Source organism: Watersipora subatra, chromosome 6 (assembly GCF_963576615.1).
Source record: "Watersipora subatra chromosome 6, tzWatSuba1.1, whole genome shotgun sequence".
Taxonomy (NCBI): Eukaryota; Metazoa; Bryozoa; class Gymnolaemata; order Cheilostomatida; family Watersiporidae; genus Watersipora; species Watersipora subatra.
In genome coordinates, this window is record NC_088713.1 from 9,159,712 (window position 1) to 9,173,829 (window position 14,118).

Here is a 14,118-nt window from a genome sequence, read left to right on the forward strand (position 1 = left end):
ACTATGTTTGACATGTTCTAGAAATATTATATTACTAGCCAAATGACCGGCGTTGCACGTGTATTAAACCTCAGCTCATAAACAGTGGCGCGTAATGCAGTCAGTCTGCAATTTGCCATTAGCCTGGATGATTGCCAAGGGTTAGTTTGAGTAAGTCAGCATCCGTATTGCTGAACTTACTAACAAGAGCCGTAAGAGCAAGCTTTAGTGACATTGCATAACACAGAGCGCTATGCGTATTTTAACTGACATAGCGACTGACACAATTTTTGCACCTTGCGTAGCTTAATTAGTAAGGTTGTCACCTGGCTATCAAAAGTTCTAAGATCACACCCAGCATGAAACAGATATTTTTTTCTAAATTATAATAGCTTAATAGTTAAACACACCAAACGAAAGACTCTGCAATTTATATATAAATAGATTATTTGAGGAAATTATAGATTTTACGAAAAAAGAAGTAGTAAAATAAATGAAATTTAATTGGAAACAAAGTATTTTATCATATAAAAAGTTTAATAGCATAAATATGCAAGTTGCTATCAATGCTGATAATATATAAAAAGCAACTTTTCATCCACCTTTGTGAACGAGTTTTTCAAAAAAGCCAAGAAAACCTGTAAACATAAACCATCATTGAAGCTGCAGCACAACCATGTGTTTGAGATCTATACAGCGATAGGCTAAATATTAGTTTACAACAATTGAATCAAAACTCTTTGCAATTGATAACAATTGAGTTGTGAGAGACCAACTCCATAGAATAATGCAGTTATAAAATAACTTTTGTCAAGTGTCAAGCCTGATAGCTGTATTGATTTGGTACTGAGGTCGGGAGGCTGCTAGTATAGCCTGATGGGCCGTTTGTAGCTGACGGTTGGTTTGATGCAGATGGCTGGTTTGGAGCTGATGGTTTCTGAAACAGAATAGCTACATTGGCAACAATTCTTGAGCTAGTTGTGTTGAGTTTAAATAAAAATTTGTTAACTTTTTATTATAAGTCAAGGTTGTTTTTTATTAAAACTTAAATTATATAGGAATGGTTATAACTTCAAAAGTTTAATATCTAAGAGAAACTTTTTGATTTAATTTAATAATAATGATAATGACAATAATAATTACAACAATTAAATAACAACAGCAATAACATAAAAGAGTCGAGTCAGTCTTGTCAATTGAGATGGAGTAATCCAGAATCATGAAATTACCAATATTCATTTTGAAATTTTGGTTAAATATAACTAACATTTATTTTGAAATTTTGATGTTTTAAAATAAATATATAATTCATAAATACTTGAAATAAATATTTATAAATTAACAAACACTTATTTTGAAAACTTCGACAACAAAAAAATGGAGCATTTTTTCAAATATACAGCAGACCTTGAGATTTGATTTCACCGTATGCTGAAATGAAGTACCAGATTTGTCTCAATCTGCACAAAAAACTATGAGGTTCTAATCTACGGCAGTTTTGGGATGGCGACGATTAACTGTTCGTTTTTGAGCTTTTCAGAGCTTGTAATCACATTTCCACATATTTTGCACTTACAACACAGCCGAGTAAGACATGGTGAATTTTTCAATACCAAACAACTGTAATGTGAATTTTGTTGCAAGTCTACCTTTAAGTTATTGTCGCATTACACTGCCGTATTTGCTAACTAATATATATCAAAGCACTTACAATTCACTATCCCAGTTTTTCCTGAATGCTTTCAGATTACCAACTTTTAAAAACCGTTTTTCATCTCAATCAATAGTTCCCGATTTTTTTGTTCCATCATTTTTTGGTCATGTAACAAAAACATCCTACTATTGATGACTACCAAAGCCAATAAAAATTTATACATGGTATAAAAATGTGCTTCTGGCAAAATTGCCAATACTTCGAAGAGCCTACTCAAAAAATTAAACACAATAAATAGTCTACAGGTTCCGCTAATCAGCTCCAATCAAATACTGTAAAGTCTAATGATGATAATAATAAGAATGGTAATAAGAATGTAAAAACTCTTTGCTATAATAAGAGCAGATTTTGTTTGTCTGCATGTTCGAAGCTGCGCTACAAACGTTAGACAAAATTGCCTCGCACAGGAATTGAACTAAGGTACTATGACTCACACACAAGCGCACTAGTAATAATATTTACTGATTTCGGTATAACGATTTTTCATGTTCAGTCAATTATTCTGCTAAAGGTTAAAGGTTAAGTGAAAGTAAAACACGAGTACGGACATAAAGTAACAGCAAATGCAGTTACGGTTTGCGCTATGCTTTTGTTTTTACTCTCTCTGTAAAGGAAACTTACGGTGTTGTATTTGTTGAACCGAGGATCATCAAACTGTAGCTGTGGCCCATCGTAACCGCCTTGTTCTGATCTCCTGTTGAACATCTTTGCAGCATCTCTTTGGCCTTTTATTTTTATATAAAATACAAGGCCAACAAGGCCTCCAATCAAAACTAAAATGGAAATAACAGTTATGTTAAATTAAAATGAATTAATATAAATAAATCTAATTATGTGTACAGTGGTGGGTGAAATAAACTGGACACCTTTGAATGAAAACTGAAATTTTCATTTCCTTTATTTTTACTCATGGCGAGTTTAGCCAATAGCCATAAATTATATATTAAACTAATCTTCACCTGATCATTATTTCAAATATGTAAACCAAACAATTATGTTAAATTATGTTTTTGAGTGATTATGTAGGCTAAATTACAAACATTTTATTATTTTAATGGTTGAAGATAGTGATCTATACAGATATAATCACACCGCATACATTTTTTTGCGTATTTTTTGTGATATATATTTAAATGAATTAGTATTGCAACAGTTGTAAAAAATCAGTATATATTTGTAGACTTAAGAAATATAGAGAGTTGCATTTCATTAGCAGTACAAACAGCACAAATGAGTACAGCCCTCTTTAAAAAATTTAAACATTTCCGGATCATTTGTACTGTTAACGAAGAACTTGCTGTAATACTAGAATTATTAGTCTTTAGTTATTTCATTATTACTATTATAATTTTGATAAAGCTAATAACTTTAGACAAGGTGATAAAAGTATTAAAAAAATATCAAAAAATACTGGAACCAAAAATTCAGAAGCTCTTTGTATACAAAGTGCAACTCTTTACTTGTAAAGGCTTTAAGTGCAAATATCTTTTAATAACTATTACTTATTCATTCGTAGCTGTAGCTAACACTTGCTTATTTCATATTAATTATGGCCTTTACTAGCACTACTAAAATCATTTTAAGCTGTTTAATGGGATGAAGCCATAAGGCAAGTCTGAATTTGAAATTTTACAGATAAATTTATGTTAATGTTATTTCACAGATTAATTTATTAATTTAATTTACGCCAACTTTATTGTTTCAAGTCAAACTTCGGTATTTTTAGGTCATATTCTAGCTTCTAATGATCTATCAAAAAAAATTTAAAACTGAAATTCAAATTATACACAAACGGGTCTTTATAATTTTTTACTTTTTTCGATGATTTGCAACACTAGCTTGTTAAAAAACTAAAGTGAAGATTGGAACTGCGTAACTTTAAACAGCGGCACTGATTGTTTTATAAAAAAATACAAAGCAATAATTATTATGTTTACAAAATAGAAATAGCACTATTAAAAAAATTAAACTTTAGTTTGCTAATATGACCTCTGAACTCTATTTCAGCAGTTGTCTAAACACTCAATAACATTCATAACATAAACTCATAACATTCATAACATAAACTAATAACATTCATAACATAAACTCATAACATTCCTAACATAAACTCATAACATTTATAACATAAACTCATAACATTCATAACATAAACTCATAACATTCATAACATAAACTCATAACATTCATAACATAAACTCATAACATTCATAACATAAACTCATAACATTCATAACATAAACTCATAACATTTATAAACAATCTGTTAAAACTAACCAGTCTTTTATTTTACATATAATAATATAATACATATAATATATACCAATAAACCCAACTTGTCATTGCGTCTGACTGTTAGCCTGTGTAAATAAACACTATGCGTTTCCACATTTTCTGCCTGATATTGTCAAAAATTTCCAAGTATATTTCCACAGATTTTCATAAGATCGCAAAAAATATTTGGTTATGAAACTCTGTTTGGTTCATGAGAACCAGGCTTGTAAACACCCACTTTCAGACTATCTGATTGAAACGGAAAACACATCTCGTGTATTGCCAAGCTTACCACTAAAAATCTATAAATAAATTTATTTTCATTTGCTCTGATTTGCTTGTATTTGTATTGGCAAGCAAAATAAAGTTAGATCAAATAAAATAAAAACCTAAGGCTACACAAAGGCTATTTTGGAAATAAGACTAAAATTTGGTAAATACATGAGCATGACCATTTATGATGTGGTTTACTAAAATCCCTAAAATAACCTAAGTTTATTAAATCTCTCCCTATACTTACCAAGTGGAACGAGAAGTCCTACAGATAGACCGAGAACCAATGGAGACTGAGCCTTTGCAGGCTCTTCAGTTGGAGGTTTCCAGACCCAAAAACTAAAACATACCGCAAAGTTTTTATTACCAGCAGTCATGTAGTTTAGACCACATCATATATATTTTGTTTGTATAATTTTTTTATATATGCATATTTAATATGTAAATATATTTATTTAATATATATATTTTTTCAGCTTGAAAAATAAAATAGAAGTATTTGTTTAAAGAGCAAACAGACCTCATTTTATAACCATCTCTACATATAAATTTTGCTACACTTGACTGAATTATTGAGGAGATACTTGTTTTTAAATACAAAGCAACTTTTAATTACTAAGTTATTATATTCTGCTGGGTGTGCCAGCTGTGAAGCTCTACACTGGGCCAACAAGCAGACCATGTTTTATAGCCCACTATTATAGTAGAGTGATGGTTGTGTGACGCCTTATGTAAAGGAATACGTCTGCATGTGAAACAACAGGAAAGCCAGGCTTATGTGCGTGCATACATGCAACGCCATTGGTTGCTGGGAAAAGTCGTCATTGGTTTGCACCTTTCATGGCAAAAAAATGACGCATTGCATGATCGTTTAACTTTGAAACAGCAACACTGAATCACGACAGAATGAGAGTGACCCGCTTGTTTCCATTATGACATCGCAGCACCACATGGGTCTGCCACTACGCTGCCGCTGTATGAAAACTTAGTAAATCTGTAACACAATTGGCTTGAAGCTGTGGGTAAAAAAATCGTTCATTTTGTTTTTTGCTTAGAGCAAATTAAAAAAATGGCAATGTATTGTTATAAGAACACTTGCTACAACTTACAATAGTTTTGACATATAAAGTTAATATCAATTCAAATTAACGTGATATGTTAGGGTGCAGAGTAGCAAGTCATTAATTATTCAAAAACACATAATTTTTCTCAAATCAGTATTATGGGTTAAAAATGAATTTTTTGAAGATTTATTTTAATATTAAAGTCATAATAAAAAGCTGAAAATTGCTACATTGTTATATTATCTCACACATTCAGAACATGATATTACTAGGAAAATCGTATATTTAAATTAATTGAAATATGTGTTTTTTATATTTAGTTATGTTAAATTAAAATATATTAATATGTTTAAATAAATGCACCTTTCAAATATAAAGTCAGATAAATAAATTTTTTGGTGAATTGATAGACTATTAAGTTAAACCTCAATAAATCACCACTTGATTTATTGAGGTTTAACTAAATAGTCTATCAATTCACCAAAAGTGGCAACCTTTTCTCAAACATATATTATTTATAGATGATGGAAATAGTTCAAGCAGGAGTTTTTTGGACAATTTTAGTTCAGTATTAAAACTAAAATGGAAAATTTAAAATTTCTTTTTGTTTTATTATCTCACACATTCACAGCATGATATATAGCTCTAAAAGTTTACCTACATAAACATCAAACAAGTTACGATGTAACGGAACTAAATGATGATGTATGTAATACTCTCATAAATAAATTTTCTTTATTTTTAGTAAAATGAAAAGAATACTTTTTAATCTTCAACAATGTTTTTAAACTAAAAAAAATTGAAACACTCTCATGGTAATTACCATTTTATTGGGCGGGTGCGCTTCCTCTGCTGTAACCATCGTAACATGTTTTTATTTCCTAAATTAATCTGACTCAACATTTTTTGAAACCAACTCTGCCACAGCCTGTGAGAACGTAGGCAAACCTGGTTCTCCCTACTTTATGCCAATAATTTTTCTTGGCAGGCTTTAACAGTGATTTTCCATTGCTTTCTCTTAGGTGTTTTTATTGAGACACTATCTCTAGCTAGCTGGCCCTCGACTCACAAAAGCGCTTCTTCGCCCTTTGTCAAGTTTTATTTTTAGTCCTACAGGGTTCCTCGCCAACCTCCTCATCCACGCTGGAGTGCATATGAGGAAGCCGGTTCAGTCAGCGACAACCCGACCAAAATTGGCGCATGAGCCATTGTGGCCGGATGCCTTTTCTAACACCATCAATGGTCCTTATGTGACTCAACCACAAACCTAATAATCACAAGCCAGCCCCAACCGCTAAACTACAGAGGCTCTCTCTACACAATACAGGTAATAATGGAAAATTCTATTGAATGTACAGCTAATCATACCCGCTAGTAACTTCTTGCTCTGGAGCGGTTGGTTTCCACTCTGGTTTAGATGTAGGTCTAGGGGGTCTAGGGGATTCGGGTGTAGATGTTGGTAAAGTAAATGGTGTGGTTGTTGTTGGCCTTCTTGGGGTAAAACCTAAAGAATTGTATTTACATTAGCAACCTGACAGTATCAAGTCCTGTGATAGATAATCACGTATAATAACTATGCGAATTTATTCCTATATGTAGAAAGGTAGTTTAGTGGCGCTGTGGTGGTGCGCTAGTCTTTGGATATGAATATCTGTGTTCAATTCCAATGTTGTGGAATCTTTTTCCTATTGTATTGGCATGGTTTCAGACAGACGAAAAGGCAGACAAACTGACCCGGTTCTTACTATAGCAAAGACTAACTGAATGCTTGGCGTTGTTCGGCTAATAAAATAATTACTCAATAAATTTGGGTAACCTACCTGGTAAGCTGGTAATTTTAACTAGTTTAAATATTTACTATAATAATTGCCGTCACTGTAATGATACACGTAATGACGTTACACCTAACGTCAAGCTAGCTAATAATAAACAAGCGCATCTTAAGTATATGTCTTAATATTCTGCAGTATGGCAAGTATAGCATAGTAAAATAGTCTAGCTGGACAGTCTGCAGACCTGAAGGTTGCGAGTTCAAATCTTGTATGAAATGGATTTTTCGTTCATAAAACTTTATTGCTATAACTAGACAGGCAAACGACAGATTACACAAAAACACTAAGATTTATATATAGATCATAGTAAAGAAGTCTATAGAAAGTGTAGTGCGCTGTGAGAGGTTATCTTTTGTAATAATGTATAGTTAAGTGTAATATCTTTTGTAATAACTATATGCATAATTATTCCATAATGCAGCAAGATGATCAAATCGAGCAGATGGTAGTGTGCTTGATTGGGAATCTGAGCACTTGGGTATGAATCCCGTGTGTGACAGTTTATTTTCTTAACGCTGAGGCTTCAGACATAGAGATATTTAAAAATATTATTTTCAAAATCATCATACAAAAATGTGCAATACTATTTTAATAGCTCTTTAAAAGCTTATTTAATATTGGTTTATTTAAAAATTAAATTATTAAAAGGTATACTTTCAATAATTGAGTATCTGCTATGTGAAATCTTTAATAATTCAAGTTAAATTATTTTTTTAAAGTTTAAATTCTCCGTTAAATTCATGTTAAAAATCTGAGCAATGCAAATAATTAAACTTGTTAAAATTTGTAAGAAATATTTAAAGAGAAAAATAAATAATTTAGTAAAAAAATTAAAAAAAATAAACTAACCAATCTAAATTCTATCATGAAAATTCAAAACAATCTAACATGAAAATGTAGAATCAGTGATATCAAAGTTTACCTGTTATTCTGCAAAATCATGAACGAATTAAATTACGTTATTACTATTAACTAAATTATCTATTTTATAACTAGATTATAATTTAACTATAGTATACATGCATAATAATATATTATATGTACTGTAAAACTAATAGATTATTGTTAGATTAGTTTATTTTGCCATACAGTCTGATTTGACTTTGTTGGCATTGGCCAGCGAAATAAAGTTTAGATCAAATCAAATCAAACCAAAATTAGCTAGCACACATACATGATTAACATTATAATGAAACTAGCTGTGCTTTCCGACGTTGCCCGGGTAATTAAAATCAGCTTCTAAACAATGAGAAGTAATAATAATTGCCTGCCACTTGCTATTAGCCTGACACACTGCCAATGGAAAATTTGAGAACGCTTAATAATGAGGGCTACCAGCTTCAGTGATGTTATGCTATGACCTTGTGTAATACGCAAAGCCATTGGGTATTTGCTCCCTTACACCGACATATATCAGCTAACTTCAAAATCAATCACTGTGACCTAATTGGTATGGTGCTAGACTTGCCAACGAGAGGGTCCAAGATCACACCTTCTTCGGTGTGGATTCTTTATTCCCAGATTTTGATAGCTATACCGATAATGCAGACATACGACATACTTTACGAAATATACATAGACAAAAAATAAGCCAGAGCAATGCTCCAGTACTGCAGAGAGTACAATAATCAAACTGTTGCATAATATTCAATAAAATAATATAAAATATATTGCTAGCTGCATATTAGACCTACTAAAACATACAACCCATTTATAACTTACCTGTACTGGGTAGAGAGTACTGAGCTCGCCGTATCACTCTACTACGATATTCCGTAACAAAGATGGCGCCGCTATCAATAACAGCAACACCTTGCGGCGAGTTGAACTCACAAGTTTGTGAAGACCCATCTGTTCTGTTAAGTGGTAATGTCAGCTGCCCTGTGCACATTTGAGCAGCGCCACCACGTTGTAAGTCAACAAAGATGAGACGGTTGCCTGCGACGAATACAGAGGAATTATATTTCAGTTGGTATTCATTTGTTTGTTGTCTATTGATAAATTGTTGAATGCATCGTTTAGGGTGTTCATGGCAACCTGCCGGAATATAGCAAGCAGTGGTTTTAAAAATAAAAAGCTGCCTTTTGTTAGAAACTTCAAATTATTAATAAGAAAGAATTACCCTATTTACCAACTGAAATCTGTGAAGCAACTTTGCGCGTCTTAGAGATGGAAAGGTCTGTTCAGATTTTAATCAGATCAGATTTTCTCCATCTTTAAAACTCATGAGAAAAAAAATCTAGATGGGAAAACTAACTTTAAGAAAAAATCACACGCAATTTTTTGAAAGTATTTGTTTTAATGTACTACCATTAATATATTTCAGTGCCAATAGAAATTTCAATCTTTTTGCCTTTAGAGTTACTTGAAATCTTTTTAGCAACAGAGTTTTGCTATTATTTTATATTATTATATAAATATATATATATTTATATAATATATATTATATATATATATTATGTAAATATATATATTTATATATTATTTTTCAAGTAATTAGTTAGTAATTTTATTGTGTATCTTTTCAAATCACTCTTTATCAAAACTTAAAAAAACGTGATTTTAAGCCATGAAGTTTTATAACCTAAAATATGTTAGACACAGCTTTGTTATACAAAAACTTCTTGTTTAGTAGCCTAGCAACATATTAACATATATTAGCAACATATTAACAACTAACTACCATAGCAACATAGTAACCTAGCAACTTAGTAGCATAGTGGCCTAGTAACCCAATAACATAGTAACCTAATAACGTAATAAAATTGTAACCTAGCAACCTAGTGAGCTAGTAACCTAGTAACATAATAACCTAGTGACATATTAACCTAGAAAAATAGCAAACTAGTAACCTAGTAACTAACATAGCAACATGGTAATATAGTAGTATAGTAACCTAAAAACCTATGACCTCATCAAATACTTCTAGGCAAAAGCTAACTGGTAAATGGCCTGGCCAAAGTTAAGAAATGCCAAAATTTAGAAACTGAGATTTTTACTGTCTAGTGTTCTGCTTTAGTCACAATGTAAAAAGCTGCTTTTTACCAACCGTTGTATTCTGGTACTACTGCGAATTGGCCACCCTCGATTAGCGTGAGACCCAGCAGAGTTGCATCATGAACTCCTGTTCCATAGGCGTGTTTCACTGGATAGCCTGTGTCATTGCTTCGATAGTTACTAATTTGCATTAGACCGTTTTCAGTTGTTAGATACATGTGTTCTTCATTAGGTCCCAAGGCTATACCTGCAACATTGAATGATACATAGAGCAACTCAGAGATATATGACAAGATAAATCATTATTATAATAAATATATCGTAAAGGCTTACATAAAATGATGAAGGAATATAAATGCACTAAGGCTATGATTACTGGTATGTACAGTATATCATCCCAGGTATAACATGATACTCTACCTATGATTATTGGTATGTGTATAATCTAAGGTATAACATGATACTCTACCTATGATTACTGGTATGTATATCATCTATGGTATAACATGATACTCTATCTATGATTACTAGTATGTATATCATCTAAGGTATAACATGATACTCTACCTATGATTATTGGTATGTATATAATCTAAGGTATAACATGATACTCTACCTGTAATTACTAGTATATATATATATATATATCATTTAAGGTGTAAAATGATACTCTACTTATAATTACTAGTATGTATATCATATAAGGTATAACATGATACTCTACCTATGATTACTAGTATGTATATCATCTAAGGTATAACATGATACTCTACCTATAATTACTAGTATATATATATCATTTAAGGTGTAAAATGATACTCGACTTATAATTACTAGTATGTATATCATATAAGGTATAATACGATACTCTACCAATGATTACTAGTATGTATATCATCTAAGCTATAACATGATACTCTACCTATGATTACTAGTATGTATATCATCTAAGCTATAACATGATACTCTACCTATGATTATTGGTATGTATATCATATAAGGTATAACATGGTATTCTACCTATGAATACTAGTAGTATATCATCCAAGGTATAACATGATACTTTACCTATGAATACTAGTATGTATATCATCTAAGCTATAACATCATACACAACCTATAGTTACTAGCATGTATATCATCTAATCTATAACATCATACACTACCTATAGTTACTAGCATGTATATCATCTAATCTATAGTATGATACATCACCTATAATTGTTAGTATGTATATCATCTAAGGTGTAGTATGATACTCTACCTATAATTACTAGTATGTATATCATCCAAGGTATAACATGATACTCTACCTATAATTACTAGTGTGTATATCATCTAAGGTGTAGTATGATACTCTACCTATGATTACTAGTATGTATATCATCTAAGATATAACATGATACTCTACCTATAATTACTAGTATATATATCATCTAAGGTGTAAAATGATACTCTACTTATAATTACTAGTATGTATATCATATAAGGCATAATACGATATTCTACCTATGATTACTAGTATGTATATCATATAAGGTATAACATGATACTCTACCTACAATTACTATTATGTATATCATCTAAGGTATAACATGATACTCTAACTATAATTTCTAGTATGTATATCATCTAAGATATAACATGATACTCTACCTATAATTACTAGTATATATATCATCTAAGGTGTAAAATGATACTCTACTTATAATTACTAGTATGTATATCATATAAGGCATAATACGATATTCTACCTATGATTACTAGTATGTATATCATATAAGGTATAACATGATACTCTACCTACAATTACTATTATGTATATCATCTAAGGTATAACATGATACTCTAACTATAATTTCTAGTATGTATATCATCTAAGATATAACATGATACTCTACCTATAATTACTAGTATATATATCATCTAAGGTGTAAAATGATACTCTACTTATAATTACTAGTATGTATATCATATAAGGCATAATACGATATTCTACCTATGATTACTAGTATGTATATCATATAAGGTATAACATGATACTCTACCTACAATTACTATTATGTATATCATCTAAGGTATAACATGATACTCTAACTATAATTTCTAGTATGTATATCATCTAAGGTGTAGTATTATACTCTACTTATAATTACTAGTATGTATATAATCTAAAATGAAATATGACAGTCTAACTTGGTTAACTGCTATGTTTTTATGTATGTACATTATTTCCAACATTGCGATTTGATTATTATTACCCTGCACCATAAATTATTAGCACCCTCTAGAAATTGTATATACAGGTATGTACTACTGTATAAACATACTCTATATGTACGAACTTAGTATATAAACATATGACTGTAACAGTTCATATCATAACCATATCTAATCTACTCACTTGTAGGGAGTATAACTCGACTCTTTTCAGGGAAGGAGTTGTCTATAACTGTCTCAACCCAATGCTCTTGAGAAACCAAGTCTAGTTTTAAAATTCTGTTATTCTATAAAACACGTAACACATCAAATGACATAGAACAACTTTAAAGATCTAAACAAAATTGAAATTTATTATAAAAGCTTTAAGAAGTTTTCCTTTGAAAGATATAAAAAATGCAAATAAGTTTTATTAATTTTATTTTTTCTCTACTGAGAGAGTTTTTTCTTTGACAATATCATTTTAAGTTGGAACCAGCTATAAGTAGGATTAGAAAAAGAACACAACTTCATATAAAAGCAAAATAGTATATTCTTCACAAATATTACATTATGCTTAAAAAGGTACTCAAAAAGCAAAATTTTTAATTAAAATAATATATTACTATTATTCAAAACTTTTTTGAAAACTGAATTAATTTGAATACAAATATTGAGTTAAGTAATGATATTGATTCATAAAGACTTTGTCTGAGAGTATAAGAAAATGCTGGCAATTCCTAAAAACAAACACTGGTGGCAGTACATTTATTAAAGCATAAACTTGTTATATCAATATAAAATTATGAATTTTTTAGTATTAAAGTTACCTCTAATAATAGTGCAAAAATAAAAAGAAAAAAAATGGCATTTTAACCAAACGTTGTTTTTCAGAAATTCCTCTGTTTTTAAGGCAAATGTCTGTAAGCTTGGTAATGGTTACATTTGCAAAAGAACGGACAGATGTATGCGTGATTGACTCCTTGGTTGATTTATATTAAAATTATTTGAGACTTTGCTCAAATTATTATTAGAAGCATTGTTTGTTTTGAATTACTGAGGAGCACTTTACAAAATCTTATTTTTTTTACTCTTAAATTTGTCCCGCAATTCATCTTAGCAAACATTTTAGTGGTAATAATAATATTAAATATGAGAACAGCGCATCTTTGTAGACTTTCCAATTTAGCAGAATAATTAAAAAATTTGAATTGAATTAACCCTAAGGAATAAAGATAGGAACAGAAATGCAAATAAAATTACTTTAAAGGAAATAAAACTTAAACAAGCCAAACTGGAAATAGATAATAAAAAACCAGACGATGACAAAATTAAAGTTGAAGGTTGATTTGCAACAAAATTCACATTACAGCTATTTGGTATCAAAAAGTTTATCATGTCTTACTCTGCTGTGTTGTAGGTTCAAATATGTGGAAATGTGATTACAAGCTCTTAAAAGCTCAATAAAGAACAGTTAATCGCAGCCATCACAAAAATGGCGTAGGTTGGAATCCCTCTAAAAACGGCTTAAAAGTGACGTAACTGAACACAATGTGCTTCTGTTTACACTTTCATGCACCCTCAGTCGTCGAAATATTCTCACAAATAAACTTCAGGCATTTGATAAAACCGTGTATATTGTCATTACGCCTCTATTTCAATATCATTGCAATGATGTCATTTTGAACATTTATATCTCAAAACCTTGCTTAAAGATTACTTTAATTTTTTAACTTTAGCTCGAAGGATTGCAAATCATTCGCTGATAAACATGAGGAGCCTGTTG

General features: G+C 30.5%; 1 protein-coding gene across 1 annotated transcript in view; it reads right to left on the reverse strand.

Annotated features, from left to right (window-relative positions):
• Positions 1-359: 359 nt before the first annotated feature.
• Positions 360-14,118, reverse strand: part of LOC137398623 (uncharacterized) — a 45,814-nt gene continuing 32,055 nt past the window's right edge. Inside the window, exons 7-13 of the mRNA XM_068084791.1 lie at positions 12,538-12,640; positions 10,186-10,380; positions 8,859-9,074; positions 6,673-6,808; positions 4,488-4,579; positions 2,315-2,466; positions 360-916 (exon numbers count right to left, since the gene is read on the reverse strand). Of these exons, the coding sequence (XP_067940892.1) occupies positions 797-916; positions 2,315-2,466; positions 4,488-4,579; positions 6,673-6,808; positions 8,859-9,074; positions 10,186-10,380; positions 12,538-12,640 (1,014 nt within the window). The 3' untranslated portion in view covers positions 360-796. The remainder of the gene's footprint in view (positions 917-2,314; positions 2,467-4,487; positions 4,580-6,672; positions 6,809-8,858; positions 9,075-10,185; positions 10,381-12,537; positions 12,641-14,118) is intronic.